We start from the raw sequence: 23,462 nt of genomic DNA on the forward strand, positions 1-23,462 counted from the left end.
GGGTATATATAAAATGATGGTCGGAGGCAGCGGGTATCATTCAGTTGATTATATCAGTTCGAAATGGCTGCTAAGGTAACTCATTTTATTCTAATAACAATAGGTAGTACTGGGTTGGGTAGATATACGCAAGGCTAACGTATGTGGTTATATTAAAGAAATTAAATTTTAAATGTAGGTAATAATTATTTTTTGAGAAATCATTAACTTGATAGGTAGTTAAAGGTAAATTGTTTACATATTAAAGCAATGTTTAAGTTACCTAAATGTGTAAAAATAGTACGACTTATTTCTCAGACATGTTGCATATATATAAAGTTCGTACTTTTGAATTAAAATTCAGATCACGGTCCTCAAAGAATGTCAATGCCAATACGAATAGGCATGACGATTTGTCGAAGTCTACTCATCTACTTACATTTTTTTTTTATGAAGTATATTTTCTCTATCAAGATCAATTTGACTGTATCAATCATCAAGTTTGATGATTAATACAAATACACCAAAGAAGTTGCCTTGCTTCTGTTGTTTTTCAAAGTTTTTTTTTGACAAAGAATTTATAGGGGTACTCTCTTTTGGTTGAACTGTTATAGAACCTATGAATTTGTTCTTGTTCTAGTTCGTCGTAGTGCTCGCGCTGGCGGTGGCCGCCCAGGCATCAGTGGTACCCGTGCCCGTGGCACGCGCAGACGACACCAGCAGCTTCGCGTACGACGTGGCCGACCCCAACACCGGCGACTACAAGAGCCAGGTGGAGACGCGCGTCGGCGGCGTCGTGCAGGGCCAATACTCGCTGCTGGACGCTGATGGCACCAAGCGTACCGTCGATTATTCCGCTGATGATGTCAACGGATTCAACGCTGTCGTGCATAAGGACCCTGTTGCTGTCGCTGCGCCCGTTGTGAGCGCGCCTGTTGTCAGCGCGCCGGTAGTCGAATCCGCTCCCGCTGTGGTTGCCGCGCGCACTGTGGCCGCCCCTGCCGTGTACTCTGCCGCTCCTCCCGCGTACTCTGCTGGTCCTGCCGTGTACTCTGCCGCTCCTGCCGTGTACTCTGATGGTCCTGCCGTGTACTCTGCCGCTCCCGTTGTCCGAACAGTTGCTGCTCCTGGCACATACGCTCCAGTAGCCTACTCCGGCTACTCTGCACCCGTTGCTTACTCCAACAGCATCGCCAGCCCTTATTACGCTGCTCCTTACTCGACCTATTATTAACTTCTACAAACCGGCCTCATCTAAAATACTCAAGAAATCGATACTAAGTCATCGTTGTAAATAAGTACTTGTATTTTATGTAAAATAAAAAGTGAAACTACCTTATTATTTTTTTGTTTTATTAGATGTCGTTTTAATAAACGAAAAATCTTAAATAAAGCGTTTCTAAGTAATATAATATAGACTATCTTGTGTGCAATTTGAGTAATACAATATACCTAGTTCTTACGAAATCCAAGTCACATATCCCAAGGACCTTGCCAGTTTACTACAATTACCTATTTCATTATTAGCTTTTAGTCCAGCATTTCCTTATATGGTATCATGTTCCGCTTTCGATGAATTTGTACGTATTATTAATTTTACGTTGGCATTACGGCGCCGATTTTTTCACCTTTAAACATTTCTAAATATCAGCTTTAGTCCACTACATGACACAACAGTTTTGGATGATTCACGGTTAGTTTTACTAGACTTATAGAGTCTGTGCGGAAAGAGAAGAGTCGTGGAATGTATTGGACCCCATACATTCCACGACTCTGCACTTTCCGCACAGACTCTATCGACCGGGATATAAGTTCCGTTCATATCCCGGTCGATATATAAGTCTAGCACTACATGACACGCTTCCAATTCGATATAAAGAGTAATTTTATCCATCAAATCAACTGTAAGGTTTACATGGTTAGTAATGAAAATTTTCCATATCATTAACATCTCATTACGGCTCTTATGAAACAGATGGGGCTAAATTGCCTCCGTATATCTGTCCGTCCGTACCATAGCAAACATTTTCCGTAAAATTAATTTCAATGCTATTTAAGTGAGTCGTGTAACTCAATAAGATCGTATTGTCTTTTCTAAATGCCTCACAAAAGTTTTGAATACGATTAATAATTTGCAGAAATATAAAAGGAAACATTTTGGGCCCGATTCGGATTTTGAACTAGATATCTATTAGACATCACCAAGATATGTCAGTGTCAAACGAGTGTCAAAAGTGACGTTTTTGTTTGAAGAAACGTCTCTCTTGACACTTGTTTGACACTGACATATCCAATCCATATCGTTTCGATATCTAATATTTAACGTATCTTAAAGTTCGGGGGGGAATTAAGGTCCCTTTTTATAGTTTATCGTAAATAACTCTTAAACGGTGGCCCGTAGCAAAAATTGTTCTATAATATAAGTAATCTACATAAAATTTTCTACAAAAAAGATTCAGTACACTTTTCCGCTAGGATCAATATTTTAAAATATATTAAGGTGGGAAAGTCACGTATAATTTGTTCTAAGGTCGTTTTTAGGGTTCCGTAGCCAAATGGCAAAAAACGGAACCCTTATAGATTCGTCATGTCTGTCTGTCTGTCCGTCTGTCTGTCCGTCTGTCTGTCCGTCCGTATGTCACAGCCACTTTTCTCCGAAACTATAAGAACTATACTGTTGAAACTTGGTAAGTAGATGTATTCTGTGAACCGAATTAAGATTTTCACACAAAAATAGAAAAAAAACAATAAATTTTTGGGGTTCCCCATACTTCGAACTGAAACTCAAAAATTTTTTTTTCATCAAACCCATACGTGTGGGGTATCTATGGATAGGTCTTCAAAAATGATATTGAGGTTTCTAATATCATTTTTTTCTAAACTGAATAGTTTGCGGGAGAGAGACTTCCAAAGTGGTAAAATGTGTGTCCCCCCCCCCCCTAACTTCTAAAATAAGAGAATGATAAAACTAAAAAAAATGTGTGATGTACATTACCATGTAAACTTCCACCGAAAATTGGTTTGAACGAGATCTAGCAAGTAGTTTTTTTTTTATACGTCATAAATCGCCTAAATACGGAACCCTTCATGGGCGAGTCCGACTCGCACTTGGCCGCTTTTTTCTAGTTTTTCGGAAATAAGTCGTAAACGGTAGCCCACAGCAAAAAAATATCTGTTACGTATTTATTATTATTATTTAATCTATTTGAGATTTCTTATAAAACAAAAGCTACATTATGCTAGGATCAATATTAAAAAAGATATTATGTATCTGACCGTCTGACTGTACCGTATCCAGAATCGCGGAAATGACAAATTTGACAGGCTAGATCTTAAAAATATCGTTATCGTATCTTGGTGATGGTGATGTCTAATAGATATCTAGTTCAAATCCGAATCGGGCTCATACACATTGATATGACATATATTAAGTATGTTGTCTCTTACAGGCTGTCTAGAGACAGTGAAAACACTAGCGGAACTAAGTATAATAGGTACAAGCCAATGTTACTAACTCAATAATGCAATTTTAAAATATCCTTGAATTCGTCAAGCAAATTCGAATTTCAAAAATACCTACGCACGATATCCAATTTTAAAATAGCTGACAAAGATCATATTTTTTATATTGGAATATATAAAGTGCGACACTTACACAAGCAGGTACAGTAAAGGAAGCGCACGGAACCGTCTACAGTGTGGGAAGGCATCAAGGTTCACTTTATGCTCCATTTCTATAACTGCGATTATTTATTTTATGACTACCAACACGCAAAGAGACACGGAACCTACGCAGTACTCGCTATTTTCTTTGTTCTAGGCTACATTGACATTTTGCTAAAGGTGTTATAACATAATAAGCCGTGTCAGTGACTGATTGTTACTTTCTGAGGCCTGTTGCATTTGATATATATTCTGATTGTATTAGATGTGTTTGTGTTGTATAGTATGGTACTGATTTTAATGTCTAACTACCAAGTTGGTGGAAAGTTAGTTTAGATGCTGAACGCAATGGGGTTGGCCGGTCGAAGTATTTTATTATACAGATTATGCCAGCATTGGTTTTATCAGTCAATCCTATGAATAGTGTCAAATTCTTGTATTTGAGCCAAATCCCGTAGAACAATATTAGAAACAGGGGAAAGCTATGCTGGTGCCATCTATTAAAACCTTTAACAGTTGCCAACCCTATTAATTAGGTTAGTCAGATTTAATTTGTGCTGACATCAGTCTCATGTTTAGATACCTACTATTAATGGGGAGGATAGGGATATGAAACGGGGTAGGTTCTTACATAAATTACGATTTTTAAGTATAAAACGTTTGTATTTCGCATACACACTGCATATGTACAAAGTCGTATAAGTTATTTACATTTCGAAGAACACGTCGTGGTTTATGGCTAAGGAGCCTTGAGACAAGGCTTCGTTTAAGTTACCATTGAGCTACCGGGGCAGCGTACGCGCCGTAGGTGTAAGGGGTGCCGTAGTAAGAGCTGTATACGGAGGGTGCGGCGTAGGTGCGAGCGACGACGGGGGCAGAGTAGTAGGCCGGGGCGGCGACGCCGACGGTGCGGGTGGCTACCACGGGGGCACTAGCGGCGTACACAGCGGGCGCTGAAGCAACCACACCAGTCGAGTAGACGGAGGGAGCAGCAACCGTACGTGCGGCCACTACAGGGGCGGAGTACAAAGCGGGAGCGGCAACAGAGCGTGCAGCATACACTGGAGCGGAATATACGGCAGGGGCGGCGACAGTGCGCGCGGCAACAACGGGAGCGGCGGAGTACACAGCGGGAGCAGCGGAGTACACGGCAGGAGCAGCGACAGTGCGCGCGGCAACCACAGCGGGAGCGGCTTCGACTACCGGCGCGCTGACAACAGGCGCGCTCACAACGGGCGCAGCGACAGCAACAGGGTCCTTGCGCACGACAGCGTTGAATCCATTGACATCATCAGCGGCATAATCGACGGTACGCTTGGTGCCATCAGCGTCCAGCAGCGAGTACTGGCCCTGCACGACGCCGCCGACGCGCGTCTCCACCTGGCTCTTGTAGTCGCCGGTGTTGGGGTCGGCCACGTCGTACGCGAAGCTGGTGTAGTCGTCTGCGCGCGCGACGCCCACGGGCACCACTGACGCCTGGGCGGCCACCGCCAGCGCGAGCACTACGACAAACTGGAACAAAAGAATAAAGTTGTACATCACGTGACAGAGATTAAATTAACAATGTTGTACCTATTATAAGTACTAACTAGCGCCAACTCTTTTACTTATTTCGCGGCAATAAGGTTTGCAAATTGTCAAAGCAAATTTATGTTGCTTTTGTGGCCATTATAAATTAAATATGAAACATTTAGGAATCTTTTACCACTTATCACTTTCTTACAAACAGCCTATAAAATTTAGAAGAAAATTTTAACGTTCGTTCTACGAGAGCGAGATGTCCTGCGTGTCGCGTAAAAATTAGATTGATCTACTTAATATTTTATAATATTTAGCTTGCCACTTTAGGTTGTTCTTTTAATGTTGTACATCACGTGACAGATATTAAATTAACAATGTTGTACCTATTATAAGTACTAACTAGCGCCAACTCTTTTACTTATTTCGCGGCAATAAGGTTTGCAAATTGTCAAAGCAAATTTATGTTGCTTTTGTGGCCATTATAAATTAAATATGAAACATTTAGGAATCTTTTACCACTTATCACTTTCTTACAAACAGCCTATAAAATTTAGAAGAAAATTTTAACGTTCGTTCTACGAGAGCGAGATGTCCTGCGTGTCGCGTAAAAATTTGATTGATCTACTTAATATTTTATAATATTTAGCTTGCCACTTTAGGTTGTTCTTTTAATAAATTAGATTTGAAATTCAAATGAAACTAGATAAAATATAAATAAAGGAGTATTCATGTGAATAGGTACTCCTATCTTTATTTTAGCTAAACTTATGACAACTTAGCTAAAATAAAGATTCTAAAAATATTTACACGTTCTGTGTCAAGCTCTAAAAGTTAGCTTATTTTGAAGAAAAACTAATAAATAGCAGCCGCACTAAGTAATTTATGAAAAATTGCCATTGTTTTTCACGCTTTTTTTAAAAATAATTTTATTGATTAAAAAACGATCGAAAACACTAGACTCTAAAATTGTTTTTAAAATCTAGCAAAGATCTCAATAACTCCAATGTCAACACTAATGAATAAAATCCACATTAATCACAACGCTAGTAATTATAAGTAGATCACCTTAGCAGCCATTGCGTACAGACAAGAGTACTTCCAACCGAAGAATGATTCTCATAGGAACGAGACGAGCTTATATACGAAGAAGCAAATACGAAGGCGTGGTAACAAGAGTATGGACCTCATCTGCTAGAGCCGTGCGTGGTGACATCCATGGACTTAAACGCTTTGCGATAAGGTTGATATTTCTTTGGTTTTCAGGCTTTATGTATATGTCACAGGCATATTTTAAGACGTGTGTAGCATGTATAGGGCGTTTGTCGATGTGTCCGGAAACGCAAGGTCGCTGTGATCTGGGTGGCTGGCCGGTCGGTGCATTCTTCAAGTAATTTATGCCGTCTGCTTCGCAGAAGACGTGTTTACGTTTTTTTCGGTTAATTATAGTGGAATTTGTGCGCAGGAGCTTATCTGTTAAAGTTTGTGTCAAGGCGAAAAATTCATCGTTGTCAGATTTTATGGTTTACTTTTGAATAATAATTAGGTCAGCGTAAGTAAATGATATAGGACGCTACAGTAAAATATCAGTGCTGTAGTAGTCTGGTTTAAGGATAAAATTAACGGATTTCGTTTCTTTCAAATTATGAGAATAACAAGAGTATGGACCTGTTGTTGCCACTGTTGGTGAACCTTAATAAAAAATAAAAAATAAATAAAATAAAAATAAACAATAAGCTTCATGTTTAAAAGTCCTAATTTCATGTGTTAAGTAAACTGATTATGTGACTACTCGAGAGATATTTTTTAAATCAACCCCCCTCTACCCTCAAAACATCTATATACATGTTACAGTCAGACCAATTTAATTCTGCATGGCATTAATTTGCAATGACAAAATGTGGCAATGCCCTCTTTAATGTCATATTTCTATGAAAATATGACGTGTGACACTTTGTTCTGTTCAAATCGGTGCAAAGTTTTGACAGACTAGCTACTTATACCTAAGAATAAGTATGTGTCATATGTGTGTTGGTAACATTGGTGTAGTGCCTACGCCAATTCTAGGAATTAGTTGCTAAGCGGATCCTATGCGCCGTGGAAAAATGCCGGGACAAGGAAGATGATGATGATGAAGTATGTGATATAGATATAAAAGTCCCTAATTAATTAGTCTTAAACACTTTGACATTTATCTTAAATTCAGGTCAAACTTGGCCTAATCAGGTAATCTCTGTCAAATTTGCAATGATATTGGAGCAATGTTTTAGCAGTCTTAATTAGTTCAATAAAATGCTAAACAAATAACTAGTTATGCGCAAACGGTCTAATTTTCATGTTAAGCTGACGCTACATCTGTCGTTCCTTATAAGTTTCAAGGCGAACTATATTTTCAATTTCTTTGCCATCGCACTATGTGAATAGTAACTGTGGGTTGCGAATAAAGACCACTATAGTCCGTCAACCAAATCTTGTCAGTAGCAATGTAAAGCAAACTAAAGTAGGGCAACACTCAAAGAGCAGTATTGCGCTAAGAAAAGCAGCAATGTACATCGAACCAAAATATTTTTTTTTTCCGCTGAGCGCGCCCTGCGTACGTCATTCAAATTGTCACTCGCGGTTTATTGAAAAAATTTGAAACATGGACGGACAATTTAAAAGCGATGTTAAAACAATGTTAATCAAAATGATGAACAAATTTGAAGATATCAAAAAACAACTCCCTATCGTAGTGCTTATATTCTCTTTGTTCCCTATCTATGTCTTCTAAAGTTTACTAAAATAAAATCATATCAAAATGCAGATAATTAGATAGTGCATATATTTGTTATTTACAATATAATATGCCACTTGTTAATGAAAATTAGTGTACTCTTCTGGATGAATATGACATACCTGTGTAATTTTTTTGATTGGTATATATTGTACAATAGGATTACATATTAAAAATAAAACAACTGATATTTGGGTGTTTATTTAATTTAAAGGTAAATAAGATAAGGGTCACTTTAGCTTACACTATAATTCAGGTCCTTAATTGAAAAAATATAATGAAGTTACCAATGTTACCGGGTCACTTCAACCAAGCATAATACTCTGTAGTATTCTATTGCATCTTTGTAAATAGTCACAACTGATTGCTGAAAATATTAGACATGTGGGCCTATGGACGGTTTCCAGGACACAATTTATGGTCTTGTTGGATAGATTTAGGCATACGTTTTAATTTTATTTATGCCTTTTAACCCTAAAACAAAAAAACTGAACATAATCTTAAAAGTTCGAAAGAGTTCTTCCAGTATGTTGGCAGATGTCCGAAGCGACGTGAGATCTACGTGCTGGACGCGGGGAACTCGCGCGTGATGGTGCTGGACGAAGAAACTTTCGCCTTCAAGTCGCACATCGTCAATGAAGGTCCGTTTGGATTGCCTTTTAACAAGCTTTTTTATTTGACTAATGTTGTTTTATTTAATTAGCTGTTAGTTAATTAATGTGGGTCAAATCTTGTCATAACCTCAATTTTTAGTAATGTTTACCATCAACGAGCATGATTGTACATTGTAGGCCCCTTAGCTTTGCTTATTCTTATTTAATGTATTGGTATTTAATGGTGACAGCAGAAATATCTCTTGAAACAGAAACGATTCAGAATGAAAACCAAATGAAAACAAATAAGGTGACGGCTGTCATTCACGATCCACATTCCACAGATAAAACACAGATGACACGCATTTTGGAATTATTCGAACACAGTGTTGCTAACCCGCGATTTTTCAAATTTGCCGCCTTTTACTACTGACAAGATTTGGTTGACGGACTTTAGTAACTACTTAGTATCAAGGCAAATATGACAAAGCAAACAATATGTGTCAAATTGTCAAATAGAGGTGGATAAGTTCAAGGAGATGTAACAGAGGAATTTTATAAAATGCAACGTCTTGAGATAAGTTCTTACCCGCTACACTATAATTCTCGCGTAGTTAAATACCAAATTGGTGAGTAGGGGTGGGATTTTATTGTAATACCTACTTTTAATACTTTTATTTTAAAAATTATCGTCAACAATTGATTGTTATAATATAACAATCAATTGTTGACGATCATTTTTATCGATATTATCCTCTAGCCGCCCGGAGGCCTAAGTAATAGGAATACATATACTTACGGCATGATTCGCACTTTAAGATAAGTCAAAATTTTGCTAAAGATACGACATGGATCGGATATTTATGTTAGTGTCGTTTTTGTTTGAAGAAACGTCACTTTTGACACTATTACCTACGGCTATGATCCATATCGTATCTTTAGCAATTATTTGACGTATCTTAAAGTTCGAATCAGGTCGTTAGTTATAAGTTTTGGCCTGTGGGCGGCTAGAGCTTAAAGGTTTTGTGGCAATTATTATTGCTAATGTGGAAAGTACTTATTCAAAACAATGCCGTGATCCTCATAGTAGGTACCTACATTTGATGTTACTATCAAATAAACAAAATAAGTAAACAATTTTATTCCAAGACATACCTACACGAATATTATGTGGACCTATCCAATGTCCATCATATAAGCTTCAAGCATAAACAATTGACATCCAAAACATTACACAAACATGCATAGGCCTCCGAGACAAAATGTCTATTTAAACATTTTAAACCAGAAGGACACCGATTGAATATAAATGAAATTTAAATTACCTATATTATTTGTCGGAGAATGTGGTGTAGGGATTCAAGATAGGTTTGAGATTTTATTCAATCAGAGCCATACCGGTGAGTATAATAGGTAATTGGAATGATATAGAAGGAGCATCCGATCTTTAAAAAAATTATATTGATTTGATATCGACTCGCAGTGTATCTCACGCGCTTATAAATTGGTGCGCATCATGAATGTCGAGATAATCTCGATAAGTTAAAAGTTCTCTACGAAAAAAAAGTGTGATCGAGAGAGAAGTCAAACTACAGAATTGCATCGCGGTACGATTACGAGATCAACGACACTATTTAACAATAATGCTATGACAAAAAGAGATGCCACTATTAAAACTTGTGTAAGTGAATCAGATTATTGGGGTTTGATACTCTATTTTGGACACCCTGAACCGGCGAGCGTGTATGAAGAATGTTATGAAAGTAACGGAAGCGAAAGAGGTAGCTAGGTATGTCAGAGGGGCTACCGCGAAAACCGAAATTCGCAAATTGCAGGGATCTTTCTCTTTTAATCTAATGAAGGCGTAATTGGAGTGACAGAGAAAAATGCGCGCAATTTGCGAACTTCGATTTTCGCGGTTATAGCCCAACTCTATCTGGATCATATACAGTCTTAGTGCGAGCAAGCTGCACTGACAGTACACTGACTTAATATAAAAGAAATAGACACACAAAGCAGAACAAAAACGTCAACAAATGTGGATCCCAATGACGTTTCGCACCATTTGCATTGATGATAAAAACGCTTACGTAAATTTTGAGTCTTGATAAATGTTTCGTACATAAAAGAGCTTAATGTCGTAAGCATTAAGTGTCAAATTTGCAAACAGAGGTACCAACACTGTTAAAAAATTGAGTCCGATGGCACTAAACGTAACGTATTTACGTCAAACAAAGTCTAACAAAACAGTTTTTTGCCACTACCTAATTTAATTAATGTCGTATTTGTATGAAATAAAAACTAGATCTTTATTATTTATTAATAAGTAATCAGTCACTCTTCCGCCCACACTGAATTTTGGAAGGTATGTGAAGACATATATATACAGTCAAGTTTTTTTTATCACAATTTTTGCCAGATAAAATAAGTATAAGATAAATGTCCCAATGCTTGACACTGTCCTAATAGTTCCTTCAATCTACCTATTGGAATTAAGATGTCAAATATGTAGTACATACACGTTTACCTACCATTATCGCGAAGTCTTTTCTCACACCCAATTAAGTAGGTACTAACAATATTGTAAAATTTTTGATTATTGGTTTATGTGGAATTAGAGAAAACCTTTTTTATCCCTAAATTTACCCCTTAAGGGTCCTCCCTTAGTGGGGAATAGTTTAGTGATCTATGCTGGCAAAGTTGCGGTGAGAGGCTAGTTAGGGTTCCGTAGCCAAATGGCAAAAAACGGAACCCTTATAGATTCGTCATGTCTGTCTGTCTGTCCGTCTGTCCGTCTGTCCGTCTGTCCGTCTGTCCGTCTGTCCGTCTGTCCGTCTGTCCGTCCGTATGTCACAGCCACTTTTCTCCGAAACTATAAGAACTATACTGTTGAAACTTGGTAAGTAGATGTATTCTGTGAACCGCATTAAGATTTTCACACAAAAATAGAAAAAAAACAATAAATTTTTGGGGTTCCCCATACTTCGAACTGAAACTCAAAAATTTTTTTTTCATCAAACCCATACGTGTGGGGTATCTATGGATAGGTCTTCAAAAATTATATTGAGGTTTCTAATATCATTTTTTTCTAAACTGAATAGTTTGCGCGAGAGACACTTCCAAAGTGGTAAAATGTGTGTCCCCCCCCTGTAACTTCTAAAATAAGAGAATGATAAAACTAACAAAAATATATGATGTACATTACCATGTAAACTTCCACCGAAAATTGGTTTGAACGAGATCTAGTAAGTAGTTTTTTTTTTATACGTCATAAATCGCCTAAATACGGAACCCTTCATGGGCGAGTCCGACTCGCACTTGGCCGCTTTTTTTATAATACAAATGACAAAGAATCTCGAGTCATACTATTAATACATAAGTACATGTATAGTGTCCGCAAATCCTGTTGAGTTCTATGAATGAATAAATTGCGGCACGTCCAAGGACACCTCTAAGTAGTTTATACTATTTTAAATACCTAAAAGTAATATATCTGCATAATTTTTTGCAATTCGTTAGAACAAGTCCAACAGGAAATCACTTGAAGCAAATCTCCTAATTTTATTTTGGGCGCGCAAATTAATAATTTTAACTTGTTATACTTAGACGATAAGGAAAAGGTTAACCGTGCTTACGATTTTATCTGTTAGATCTATTAAAAAGACAAATGAAAAATAGAGACTCACAATCTGTAACGTTTGGATACAGTCACGAGCACCAGATTGTTATAGACAGACGGCGCTCTCATGCGCCATTTCACTTTTTTAGGCTAGTTTGCCACGCGGTACAATAAAATACGAGTAGACATATTTGGCCACTGCATGCGGTGTCCATTTACATTATTAACTGGTCTCTGGGCTTAACAACGTTAAGTAATTGCTTCATCGAGATATTCATTGGAATCTTATTGGCATTTTACTTGTTGGTTCTGCTTTATATGCCAGTTACAATGTACGAGTAGGCACGTATTTATTGTTGAATTATTGTGTTTGATAATGATAAAGCATTAAGGAAATTCCATTTGTAAGGAGCTCTTTCTTCCGACCCGTTTTTTTTTTTAATATTATAAATGGGCTTGCTCATGGCCACAGACTAGCCGAGGCGAAGACGTGGCCTACGATGGAGCGAGCCTGCCCAGAAGGTGCCTGTTCACCCTTGATTTGAAGGTTGACGGAAGGGTTATATATGAGCTCGGAAATATAGACGCCGGCAAGGAATTCCATTATGAGAAGGGTTATGATCATAGCCTGCCGTGGTCAAATATAATACATCTTCACTTAAATACATTTATCAATTATATTATTAAATCCATTATACCTACTAAGTATACATACATCGAAATTACAATAATATTTAGTAACAAAGCTGGGCAAAATAAATAAAATAAAACCTTAATATTCTAATCACCATAGGGACACATGTTGAATTTTATAAAAAAAATCTAGTAAAATAGATAGCAAACGAGCAATTTATTACAATAATGTGGATATTAAAATAAAATTTTGAAAAATTACAAAAATACAGGACCTGAAAGTTTCAAAATATAAGTTTTTTTTAACTTCCAAAAATGATAAAAATAAGGGTACCATTCGATTCCTTACATTTCATCCAAAAAAATATTGTACAGCAACTATATACATAAACGCAATATTTCACCGACAAAAACGTAATATTCTTGTTTTGTCCATACTACAAGATGGGCTCCCAGAGACCTTGACGTCATTTTGTATAGGGCGTTTCGCGAGTGAAGTGCGACTGTCGGCCTTTGACTACAATTTCTGACTTTTGTGTTACTTTTAATGCAATGGGTCCCATATAGACATTTGATCCTAAAAACCTTGGAGGATACAATTAAACGGAGTAGCCATTAACAGGCTTTCCCCTCTGTCGAAAATAGGCGGCCAACGGTCATACACAATGTATGGACTGACGTTTATCTGACATGGCTATTTTTACGTTACGCATACATTTGACGTTCCCCTCCCCCGCAAAAATCGGCAGACTGTTTTGTACAGAAAATTACAGACATGGCGTCTCCGTTTGATTATATCCTCCAAGCTAAAAACAAACCCGATCGATTGATACCATAAATGAAAATTAGTCATGTAGCCTATTATACAACTTTTTATTAATCCTACATATTTAAATACCTATAATTTGAAGCGAGCAATTCGTCATCGCGATAGTCAATAATTTATAGCAATGTTTTGATTGAAGGTTACTTGTACTCAACACGAATTTGGGGTTTAGTTTTTGATCACCCTTATTTTAATGAACAGCATCATTGATAACGGAATTAATCAAATGGCTGATTTTGGAAATCGGTGACTGTATGTGTGTTTGATACCTAAACGTGTACCTACTTACTAATGAAAGAAAAATAAAACGTCGTTTCACCAATATTTAATATACTTATTGGATTATTTCACATGATATTGATTTAAACTAACACGATTCTCACTCATACTTTTATAACTAATTAATTAACTTTTATAACTGATTAAGTTCCGTGGTAGTTATAAAAGTATTTCACATGAGTTCAGTTTATAAATAGGTATAATAATTATTTACAGCATCACAGAATCCGTTTTAACAAGGGCGGTGGGTTTTTAAACGTTTACCATCCTCCGTAGTGCGCGCCATAGCCGAGTCCTTGGCCCAATCCGAGACCGGCGTATCCCAGGCCGTTACCCAGACCCAAACCATGAGCGCCATAGCCCAGTCCGAGTCCGTGGGCGCCATAAGCGAGGGCGCCATGAGCGATGGGAGCGGCATAGGCAGCGTGAGCTAATGGAGCGGCGTGGGCAATGTGGGAAGAGTAGGATACGGGAGCGGCGTGGCCGGCGTACGCCAAGGGAGCGGCGTGGGCGAGAGGAGCAGCGTATGCGACGGGAGCGGCGTGGGCGAGAGGAGCGGCGTATGCGACGGGAGCGGCGTGAGCGGCGATGGCGACCGGAGCCGGGTGTAGACCAGGATCCTTGCGCACGACAGCGTTAAACCCGGTATGTGCATCAGCGGCGTAGTCGACAGTGCGCTTCGAGCCATCAGACTCCAGCAGCGAGTATTGCCCGCGCACGCTGTCGCCCACGCGAGTCTCGTGCTGGCTCTTCACGTCGCCGGTGTGGGGGTCCGACACGCCGTACGAGTACTCATAGCCTCCGTGAGAGGGGCTGCTTTGGGCTACCGCCACTAATAAAGCGAGGACTGCGATCTGGATGATAAAATAATGATTTATTGTAAACATTGTAAAAAAAAGTTTTGTAAATAAATGAGGACGGTATAACTGTCTATACTGTACACAAGCCAACGTTCCCAAAATACGCCTCTAAGACACTGACAATAAGGTCGTGTAAATATATTTTTGGAAAGTTGACTTGTGAACTTGACCATACCTATATTAATTATTAAGGTACTCGTATAATAAGGAATTTTAATACCTATTCCAAACACCGAATCCTATTAATAAAAAACTACAAATGGGAAATCAATGATCACTAGTAATTTATAAGTTTATTTGCCAGAACGTTATCTTGTATTAATTATTTAGATCATAAATAATCAACTTTTGAAAGCGCCAGATAAAATCGAAACTAACAGCTCAATTTCACGTTCGTTGATTCGAATAAGTTACGCACGAGTATTTTAATTAATTAAACCCAACGCAGCCTTGCCTTGTTTTATCGATATTTACCTTTGAGAACATGTTTGTGTTGTTTGTTATTGGTCTAGACCACGAATGATAACGAAGCGGGGACGCATGTATTTATATGATAGAGTTATTAAAATTAAAATGTACGAATATGTAACGCATTCCGAGCGCCTAAAGGAAGTGTACGAAACTCGGAGTGACCTACGCTCGCGGAAACCCCTTTCGGTTTTGGTTCATAAATTATGCTAATCCGAGCAAATTTAATAAAATATTTTACATTGTTTCTTTTGGTTTAAAAAAGAGATGGCAAGGTTAGCGTATTTATTATTGCCCTGATTGAACAAACTTGAAGAAAATATTGAACATGGAAAAATGGAAACAGGGGACAAATAATTAATAGACAGAAAGTGACACTTTACATACTTAGTTACGACACGCATTTGTTGTTTTATTTTGAATTTATGTAGGAACATCAACGGAGTAATCTCGTAAAATTTACCAATTTATATTTATTGCAAATATATGATCTTGTTTTCACAAGATTTTATAATTTTCAATGTCCATATGTGCCTAACTGGTCGATTTCAATATTGGTAAGCACCTTTACTGGCATTCAATTGAGGTGAGCATATGTATTTAGGTATTTTAGTGGGTATTGTGAATTGTGTCATTTTATGGTAACATTGAGTTCATTTGATGATGAATACAGAAGATTGTTAAAAATACCTGCAACTGATTACGTAACAGGTATCTACGAAGTTTTACCGATATAACGTCAAACTATCATCTCGACGGGTGTTGTTGACAGTACATATTTATGGGTCATACAATTACAGATAGTTTACATCTCATCAAAAACATTACATGTAAATAGGTGCAAGTCTCGCAACGCTTCTACTACAAAAAAGTTTTGAGATATAATGTGAAACCAAGTCGGTTATTTTAATCAGTGCCAGGGGGTGTTAAAACCGTATCAATAAGATATCTTTAATTTGTAATACGTATAATGACTTGGCCATCGCACGGCTGCATAATGACATAAGGATCATCGTCGCCTATTAAAAATAATTCTAATTGAACATAACGCTAGCGCTAATTGCAGTTTGAGCATTACACATATATACGAGTAGGTATGGTACGAGTAAAGCATTATGTGCGATTGCCAAGTCATTATATGTATTACAAATTAAAGATATCTTATTGATACGGTTTTAACACCCCCTGGCACTGATTGAAATAACCGACTTGGTTTCACATTACATCTCAAAACTTTTTTGTAGTTGAAGCGTTGCGAGACTTGCACCTTTTTACATGTATTGTTTTTGATGGGATCTCATCTCTTTTTGTAGGCAGTCCTTCTTTTCGGGTACTCGTACCCATACTATGTAGGTATACACATATCATAACCATAACTAAACACATCTTCATTCATACTCACATCGTGCATCGTAGTGTATCTTTACCTACTATTTGCAGGAACTGCAACAGTAACTTTGTAATAGCATATATTTATATGGAATTACAAACTTACTTATGCAGTTCTTAGATCTTTAAAACGTGACTGATATTGCAATATTTCTAGGTTTTCTATGGCTTGATAAGCTAAAAACTACTTATGTTTAAAATTTGAAGCTTGTGGGTATGCTAGAAGTACCTTAGAATTATGATGATCGTGAGTGTGTCAGTGTCGAAAATAAGGAACTTTGACGTACAATAATTCTTAAACTACAAGTTCAAATTGAATGTTTTTGAGAATATATCTTAAGCATGTTAAGCCCTATATATTACTGAAAATTCAGGGTTCTAGCTTCAGTCAGCACAAAATTAGAGGACGTCGAAAATGGCCTGAACCGCTTCGAGAAAAGGATGGTACGGCCGTGCCTCTTTGTTTTACTCGACTTGGCGGGGGCACTGCCGTGCCCCCAGATTAAACCTTGTCCTTATAGAAATTTGAACTTTTGACAGTGTATGAAAAAAGGGACTACACTTATTCCAGATAACAACACAATTTTATATATTTAATCGTAGAGCCCAGGCTTTATCACTAATTTGCAAATATTGTAGGTATGCAATATCTAACGAGTAAAAGTTACGTTACTTCTCATAACTCATAAGATTACAAAATATTTTTAGCTGTATGATGTATCCGTCATGCTTCAGCTCTGACCTCCAGCCGGCCAATATGGAGCCGCTGCGCGAATATAAATAGTCATAAACTTCAGCAGTCAGCAGTTGCAAGTAGAAGTCGACCAAATAAACATACCAAAATGGCAGCGAAGGTAATTTTAAATAAAATGCATAATATATTTCATCTTGAATCTATCTTGATGGTTTATTTGTCAAGTTAAAATCAAGCTCATTTTATTTCAACAACTGCATTGGTTTACTTACCTAAACTGGTGTTAAAAATACTTTTCTTTTGCAGTTTGTCGTTGTAGCCCTTCTGGTGGCAGCTGCGCAAGGCAGCGCAGTGCACGGTGGAAATTACAACAGCTTCTCCTACGGAGTATCAGACCCTCACACTGGTGATGTGAAGAACCAGCATGAGACCCGCGTGGGAGACAGTGTGCGCGGGCAGTACTCCCTCCTGGAATCTGACGGCACGAAGCGCACTGTTGACTACGCTGCTGACCCACATACAGGATTCAACGCCGTCGTGCGCAAGGATCCTCTTATTGGACATGGTTACGGTGCCGGTTATGGCGCTCACGCCGCTCCTCTAGCGTACGCCGCGCACGCCGCTCCTCTCGCCTACGCCGCTCCTGTCGCCCACGCCGCTCCCTTGGCGTACGCTGCCCACGCCGCTCCCTTGGCTTACGCTGGCCACGCCGCTCCCGTATCCTACTCTTCCCACATCGCTCACGGCGCTCCTCTGGCTCACGGTCTCTACGGTGGTCATGGACTCGGCCTGGGCTATGGTGCCCAAGGTCATGGACTCGGATACGGCGCTCAAGGCCTCGGTCTTGGCTACGGGAATGGTCTCGGTTACGCAGCTGGTCTCGGCTACGCTGGTGGTCTTGGATACGGCCGTGGTCTCGGCTATGGCGCCAACTACGGAGGATGGTAGGTAATTTAATAAAGCCTTCCCTTTATAATACCAAACAAAAAGTGATACTCAAATGAAAAGCTGTGATTTATACTACTGAAAATAAATATTGTATTAAATGAAATTAATAAATGACATGAAACGTACTAGAGTGTTTATTTTGACCTTTTGAAAATGTTTATAAGGGCGAGATAGATCGACCATGCAGGTGTCCATTTTAGCGATACTGGCTGAATTTGTTGTACTTCTAAGAACTAAATAACCAGTATAAGTAGGTCATACCTACTAAACAACATCCATAGAAAACATCGACATAATTACTATGATTTGACATCTCAGACTCTCAGAGTCTCGACGCAATTTAAATAATTTAAGATCACAGACAAAACACCTCTACCTACTACAATTATTTAATTTATTTATAGTTCATTGTTGCAGAATGACAAGTAGATAAGCGATAAGTAGACTCACGTTAGACCGGGCCGGGTCCGGGCCGGAGCTTTCGGCGCTTCGTTTTGTATGGAAAGCATCACGTGATCGCCGGTCATCTGTCATAGAAAAGTAAGCGCCGGAAGCTCCGGTCCGGACCCGGCCCGATTTAACGTGAGTCATCCTTTAAGGACATATTTAATGTATTTTTGTATAATAAAGAGTTTATTAATACTACTACTACTTTGTACGCGAACTGTAGAGATATATCACTATATTTGGAAAAGTATTCGAGGGTAGGAGATTCTTTTGGAGTTTTGTTTTAAATCCGCTACTTTTGAAAGGGACTGTAGGTACAATCCAGAGCGATAATTAAACGTGGCCCACAGATGAGTACTAGGTATTTGGACTAACTACTAGTTGGAGCATATAAGTAAAGGAAACTCGAAAACGGATAAATACCAATAGTATAAAATTATTGTTTTTTTTTTTTTTTTTTTTTTTTTTTAATGACCCACATGCTAGCCCTTTCAGCCAACTCCATAGAACAAAACTAGAAACCTGGGAAAACTATCATGCATGGCGCCATTTATAAAAACCTTTGACAGTTGCCAACCCTATAAAATCATACAAATGTGAAAATAAGGGTTCGTCGAATTGGTGTTGCAAATAATAACGTACCTAACCTAATCAAAGTTGTTTAAGAAAGGTGTTTTGCGACGGGGACATTTTGCCAGCTAGACATAAATGTTTTGTAAACAAAATATTTTGTAGATGTGGCGTTTCCGAATTAAGGGACATTTTTGGAGGAGGCATTAAAGGTAAACGTCCCAGTGCTCGACATTCTAATAGGTAGCGTAATTTTGAATATGATATGTTCTGGGATACCGCTTGGACGTCTACCTTACACGCATTGACCCTATTATCGCGTTTTTTATGATTTATAACGTAAACAGTTACATAATACAAATGGATTTATAGTACAATGTAGTGTACTTAATATTCTTGAGAAACAGACCTGGAGGTTCATTATTGAGTACATCATGTTAACATACATCTTAACCGCAGAAAGAAAAAGAAATCATGAGCCATACGTGAGCCATACCTCCTTAAATTCTATTTACCAGTCTTCAAAACAAAATCAGTATTGTGTGAAATTACATGGAGGGTCGGTTAGGGTAGGGTAGGTTATTTTAAATGCTTTATTTAAAAAAGAACTAAGAAGTACGAGTAAATACAAGAAATGTACCGCCCTACTGAATAATTATACCAAGGACCTAATTACACGAAACAAGCCGTAACAAAAACGATTATGTAGGTGTGCATTTTTATTACTAGCTTTTAGTTTTTTGCACCTGAGAGTCAAGATAATATCTAGCAATAAAAATTTAATGGGTGTGTTTACTTGTGACAAGGCGGGTTCTAGCTGAGTCATGTTCTGTTTGGTATTAATTGGAGCATAAGTTGGTATCAATTGTTAATTGGCTAGCCGGATTTACTTTTGCTACTACCATTGACGTATAATATCTAAGGACGGGCTAATGGGGCACTAAACATCGTACTAGTTCAGCGGTGCTACCCACGAATTCCAGCCAATCGTGCAGTCTAACGAGACTGACGAGTTGCGACTAATAGCGCGCGTAATGCGAACTCGTCAACCAATCGCGCGCGTGATGCGAACTCATCAACCAATCGCGTTGTAGCGATTTCACACCACTGTACTGGCCCCTGTCATGCCTCATTATTATTGCCCGTAAAGCAGTCCCTAGATATCTATGTCAATGGAAACTACCCATAGCTCTAAGTAAAATAGGTAGTCATAATTTTGTACAATATGTAATGTGCCCAGCCGGGCTAGCACATGACTGATGCGACACTATTTCGCGGCGAGATAGACTACCCGTCCCTCGTTTATTGACATAGTAAGTAAGACAATTTCTGGTACCTACTAGATATATTTTTGTTGCCGAGGACACAAACTCTCCATAGTCCATTGACTTCCAAAACCGGTCAAAATTAACTTTTTTTCTTTTCTCTACTTATTTGGGTCTGTGCAATTGTTTCCCATCAAATTGTTCAAATTCCTTTAGGTTTTGTTTAATAAAGTGGTTACTTCTTCCGAAAGTCATAAACTATCCAAATATCTCGAATTTCCCAATGTCCTGCTGCCCTTGATTGGGCGCGCGCAATCAATCCGCATAACACAAAACACAATAAGGTAACCTTTACTATACCTTATTTTCTTATTAATAAGGTACACGAATGGTCATTAAAATGATGGTGTCGTTTGTATGACGCATGCACGCGGACGCGGTACTGACCTCCGAAACATAAATGCACCGCTATGGGTGTATATAAATTGTTGTAGGAACCCTAAGTGTATCAGTTGCAAGTCGAAGTCGAGCAATTACACTTACAATAATGGCTGCGAAGGTAAATAAAATAATATAGAAATTGAAAGGGAATTAGTTACCTTATTTTAAAAGAAATATTTATTGACATTTAGAGTCAGATAATGTACAATGTAACACCATCGATTGAGCTGGGAATTTATTACGGTTAGAGTTTCAGGCCTTGTTATACAGTGTGTGGCCTATAACGCGGGAGAATAATTAAAACGTAGATTCTACTACTCAAACAATAAAACTTTTGTTCGACAACTTTTTGAAATTATGTAGTCTTAAAATTGTCCCTTTTTCAAACAAACTAAATAATATTTTCAATGTACTTTAAATTCCGTCTAATTGACATCGCCCGTCAGTCTTGTCACCGTACAGGCATAATCAATTTCGTGATACATTGCGTGTTCGATTAAATTTTAAAGTGTTTTAAAATACAAACCACAAGTTATTTTTAAAAGTTGCTGAACAAACATTGTCTAGTTTGAGGAGTAGAATCTACGTTTTAATTATTCTCCCGCGTTATAGGCCACACACTGTATATTTATTAAGATGTTAAAAGTAATATAATCTTTAACATACCCCAAAAAGCCTTGCTTCCTTACTTACGTAGCATAAAATATTACCCGTCTAATAATAATGTTTTCATTTACAGTTCGTCGTTGTAGCTCTCTTGGTGGCGGCCGCCCAGGGCAGCGCGATCCATGGCGGTAACTACAACAGCTTCTCCTATGGAGTGTCGGACCCCCACACCGGCGACGTGAAGAGCCAGCACGAGACCCGCGTGGGCGACAGCGTGGTCGGCCAGTACTCGCTGCTGGACTCCGACGGCACAAAGCGCACCGTCGACTACGCCGCTGATGCCCACTCCGGATTCAATGCTGTCGTGCGCAAGGATCCTCTGCTGCACGCCGCTCCCGTTGCCATCGCGCACGCCGCTCCTCTGGCGTACGCCGCCCAGGCCGCTCCTCTGGCGTATGCCGCCCCCGCCGCTCCTCTGGCTCACTCCGCCTACTCTACCCAAATCGCCCATGCCGCTCCCCTGGCCCACATCGCCCATGCTGCCCCCATTGCCCACTCCGCCTACGCTGCTCCCATCGCCCATGGCGCCATCGGCTACGGTGCTCATGGCGCCATCGGCTACGGTGCCCATGGTCTCGGTCTTGGTTACGCCGGTCATGGACTCGGTCTCGGCCTAGGTCTTGGATACGGTCATGGACTCGCCTGGTGAATGTAGTATATGTGGTTAGTTAATGAAGAACGGCTGTGTTGACAAATAAAATGAAATATTTAATTTAAATGACGCTTTATTTTCCTTAATTTTAATGTATTCATCGTAAACGGATTGTCTATAAAATGAATTATTTCACCGACGAAAGAAACCTTTGAAAAATACACAGTAAAAACTTTTATACATTTTTGTTTTTTCGGTGCTATTTAAGTACATTAATAATGTAAAGAAATTGAATAATGAAATAGAGGATGCACTTTTTATTTCATAATTATTGAGGCACTATTTAGGTATGACTGATATATAATTATGATACTCGTACGTAGGGTATGCAAGTGAAGTATAAAATTTATAAACTTCATTCAGACGGATTAATTACCTAATTTGCCTTTTTAGTTCTGTCTCCTATTAAAAAAAAAAGAGTGATTTTCTGCATGTGACTATGATGATATGGCTGCATTGTCAAAACTTAATGAAGTACTTATTGTATAACTATCTCGGAAAACAAGAATTGCTGCTACGGAAAATACCTAAGATAAAAAAAATGTTAACGACACTAATTCTCCTTAAAGATGCGATATGAGGTAATACCTATTAATGATAAGTGCAGCGTGATTAATGTTTAAGTACTGCAAGTGCATAACGTTTCATTTCTTCTCTTCTCTCTTCTTCTTATTAGCCCTTTTTAATCCTTGATTCACTTCTATTTTGTGCTCTTTGTACCCATTTTGATCCATTTTTATTTCTTATCTTGTCTTAAATACATCCATAAATATGTAGGTACGGGAAGAATCCTTTTAGAGGAGTAGGAGGAGGAGGTCACTTTCTGAGAACGGCACTTTTTGAGTTCGTCACTTTTTTAGCACAGTAAGATTTAACCGTATACCCCACATGAGCCATGGATACTAGCAACCAGATTAGATGTACTAAATACGGTCGCTTTTATGTCCGATATACAGGGTGTAAGGGGTTTATAAGAGGACATTGAAGGGAAATTCGTATCTACAGACGATAGAGGACTATTTAAGAAACCGTAATATTTACGGATCCGAGAAACCCCTTATAAAACCTACTTGGGATGTAATATTTTCCTGAACTGTAGTGAGACTATAGTCATCGTCATCTTCCTCGCGTTGTCCCGGCATTTAGCCACGGCTCGTGGGAGCCTGGCTTGGCAACTAA

The 23,462-nt window shown here is 38.6% G+C and overlaps 5 protein-coding genes across 5 annotated transcripts; 3 read left to right on the forward strand and 2 right to left on the reverse strand.

Annotated features, from left to right (window-relative positions):
• On the forward strand, positions 1-1,213 carry LOC134648222 (larval cuticle protein A3A-like). Its single transcript, XM_063502706.1, has 2 exons — positions 1-75; positions 620-1,213. Exons 1-2 carry the CDS (start codon positions 64-66, stop codon positions 1,211-1,213), a joined length of 606 nt encoding a protein of 201 aa, XP_063358776.1. The 5' UTR covers positions 1-63.
• Positions 1,214-4,284: 3,071 nt separating this feature from the next.
• Positions 4,285-6,383, reverse strand: LOC134647799 (cuticle protein 16.5-like). The gene is made up of 2 exons (XM_063502123.1): positions 6,229-6,383; positions 4,285-5,154 (listed from the first exon to the last, which is right to left on the reverse strand). Exons 1-2 carry the CDS (start codon positions 6,238-6,240, stop codon positions 4,414-4,416), a joined length of 753 nt encoding a protein of 250 aa, XP_063358193.1. The 5' UTR covers positions 6,241-6,383; the 3' UTR covers positions 4,285-4,413.
• Positions 6,384-14,059: 7,676 nt separating this feature from the next.
• LOC134647807 (larval/pupal rigid cuticle protein 66-like) lies at positions 14,060-15,240 on the reverse strand. The gene is made up of 2 exons (XM_063502133.1): positions 15,218-15,240; positions 14,060-14,737 (listed from the first exon to the last, which is right to left on the reverse strand). Exons 1-2 carry the CDS (start codon positions 15,227-15,229, stop codon positions 14,144-14,146), a joined length of 606 nt encoding a protein of 201 aa, XP_063358203.1. The 5' UTR covers positions 15,230-15,240; the 3' UTR covers positions 14,060-14,143.
• A 2,116-nt stretch (positions 15,241-17,356) lies between these two features.
• LOC134647804 (cuticle protein 63-like) lies at positions 17,357-18,306 on the forward strand. The gene is made up of 2 exons (XM_063502131.1): positions 17,357-17,454; positions 17,601-18,306. The coding sequence occupies exons 1-2, from the start codon at positions 17,443-17,445 to the stop codon at positions 18,240-18,242; spliced, it is 654 nt and encodes a 217-aa protein (XP_063358201.1). The 5' UTR covers positions 17,357-17,442; the 3' UTR covers positions 18,243-18,306.
• Positions 18,307-20,973: 2,667 nt separating this feature from the next.
• On the forward strand, positions 20,974-22,349 carry LOC134647810 (larval/pupal rigid cuticle protein 66-like). Its single transcript, XM_063502137.1, has 2 exons — positions 20,974-21,083; positions 21,705-22,349. Exons 1-2 carry the CDS (start codon positions 21,072-21,074, stop codon positions 22,278-22,280), a joined length of 588 nt encoding a protein of 195 aa, XP_063358207.1. The 5' UTR covers positions 20,974-21,071; the 3' UTR covers positions 22,281-22,349.
• Positions 22,350-23,462: the final 1,113 nt, after the last annotated feature.

The sequence above is a fragment of the Cydia amplana genome, chromosome 5, assembly GCF_948474715.1.
Source record: "Cydia amplana chromosome 5, ilCydAmpl1.1, whole genome shotgun sequence".
In the NCBI taxonomy this organism is placed as follows: Eukaryota; Metazoa; Arthropoda; class Insecta; order Lepidoptera; family Tortricidae; genus Cydia; species Cydia amplana.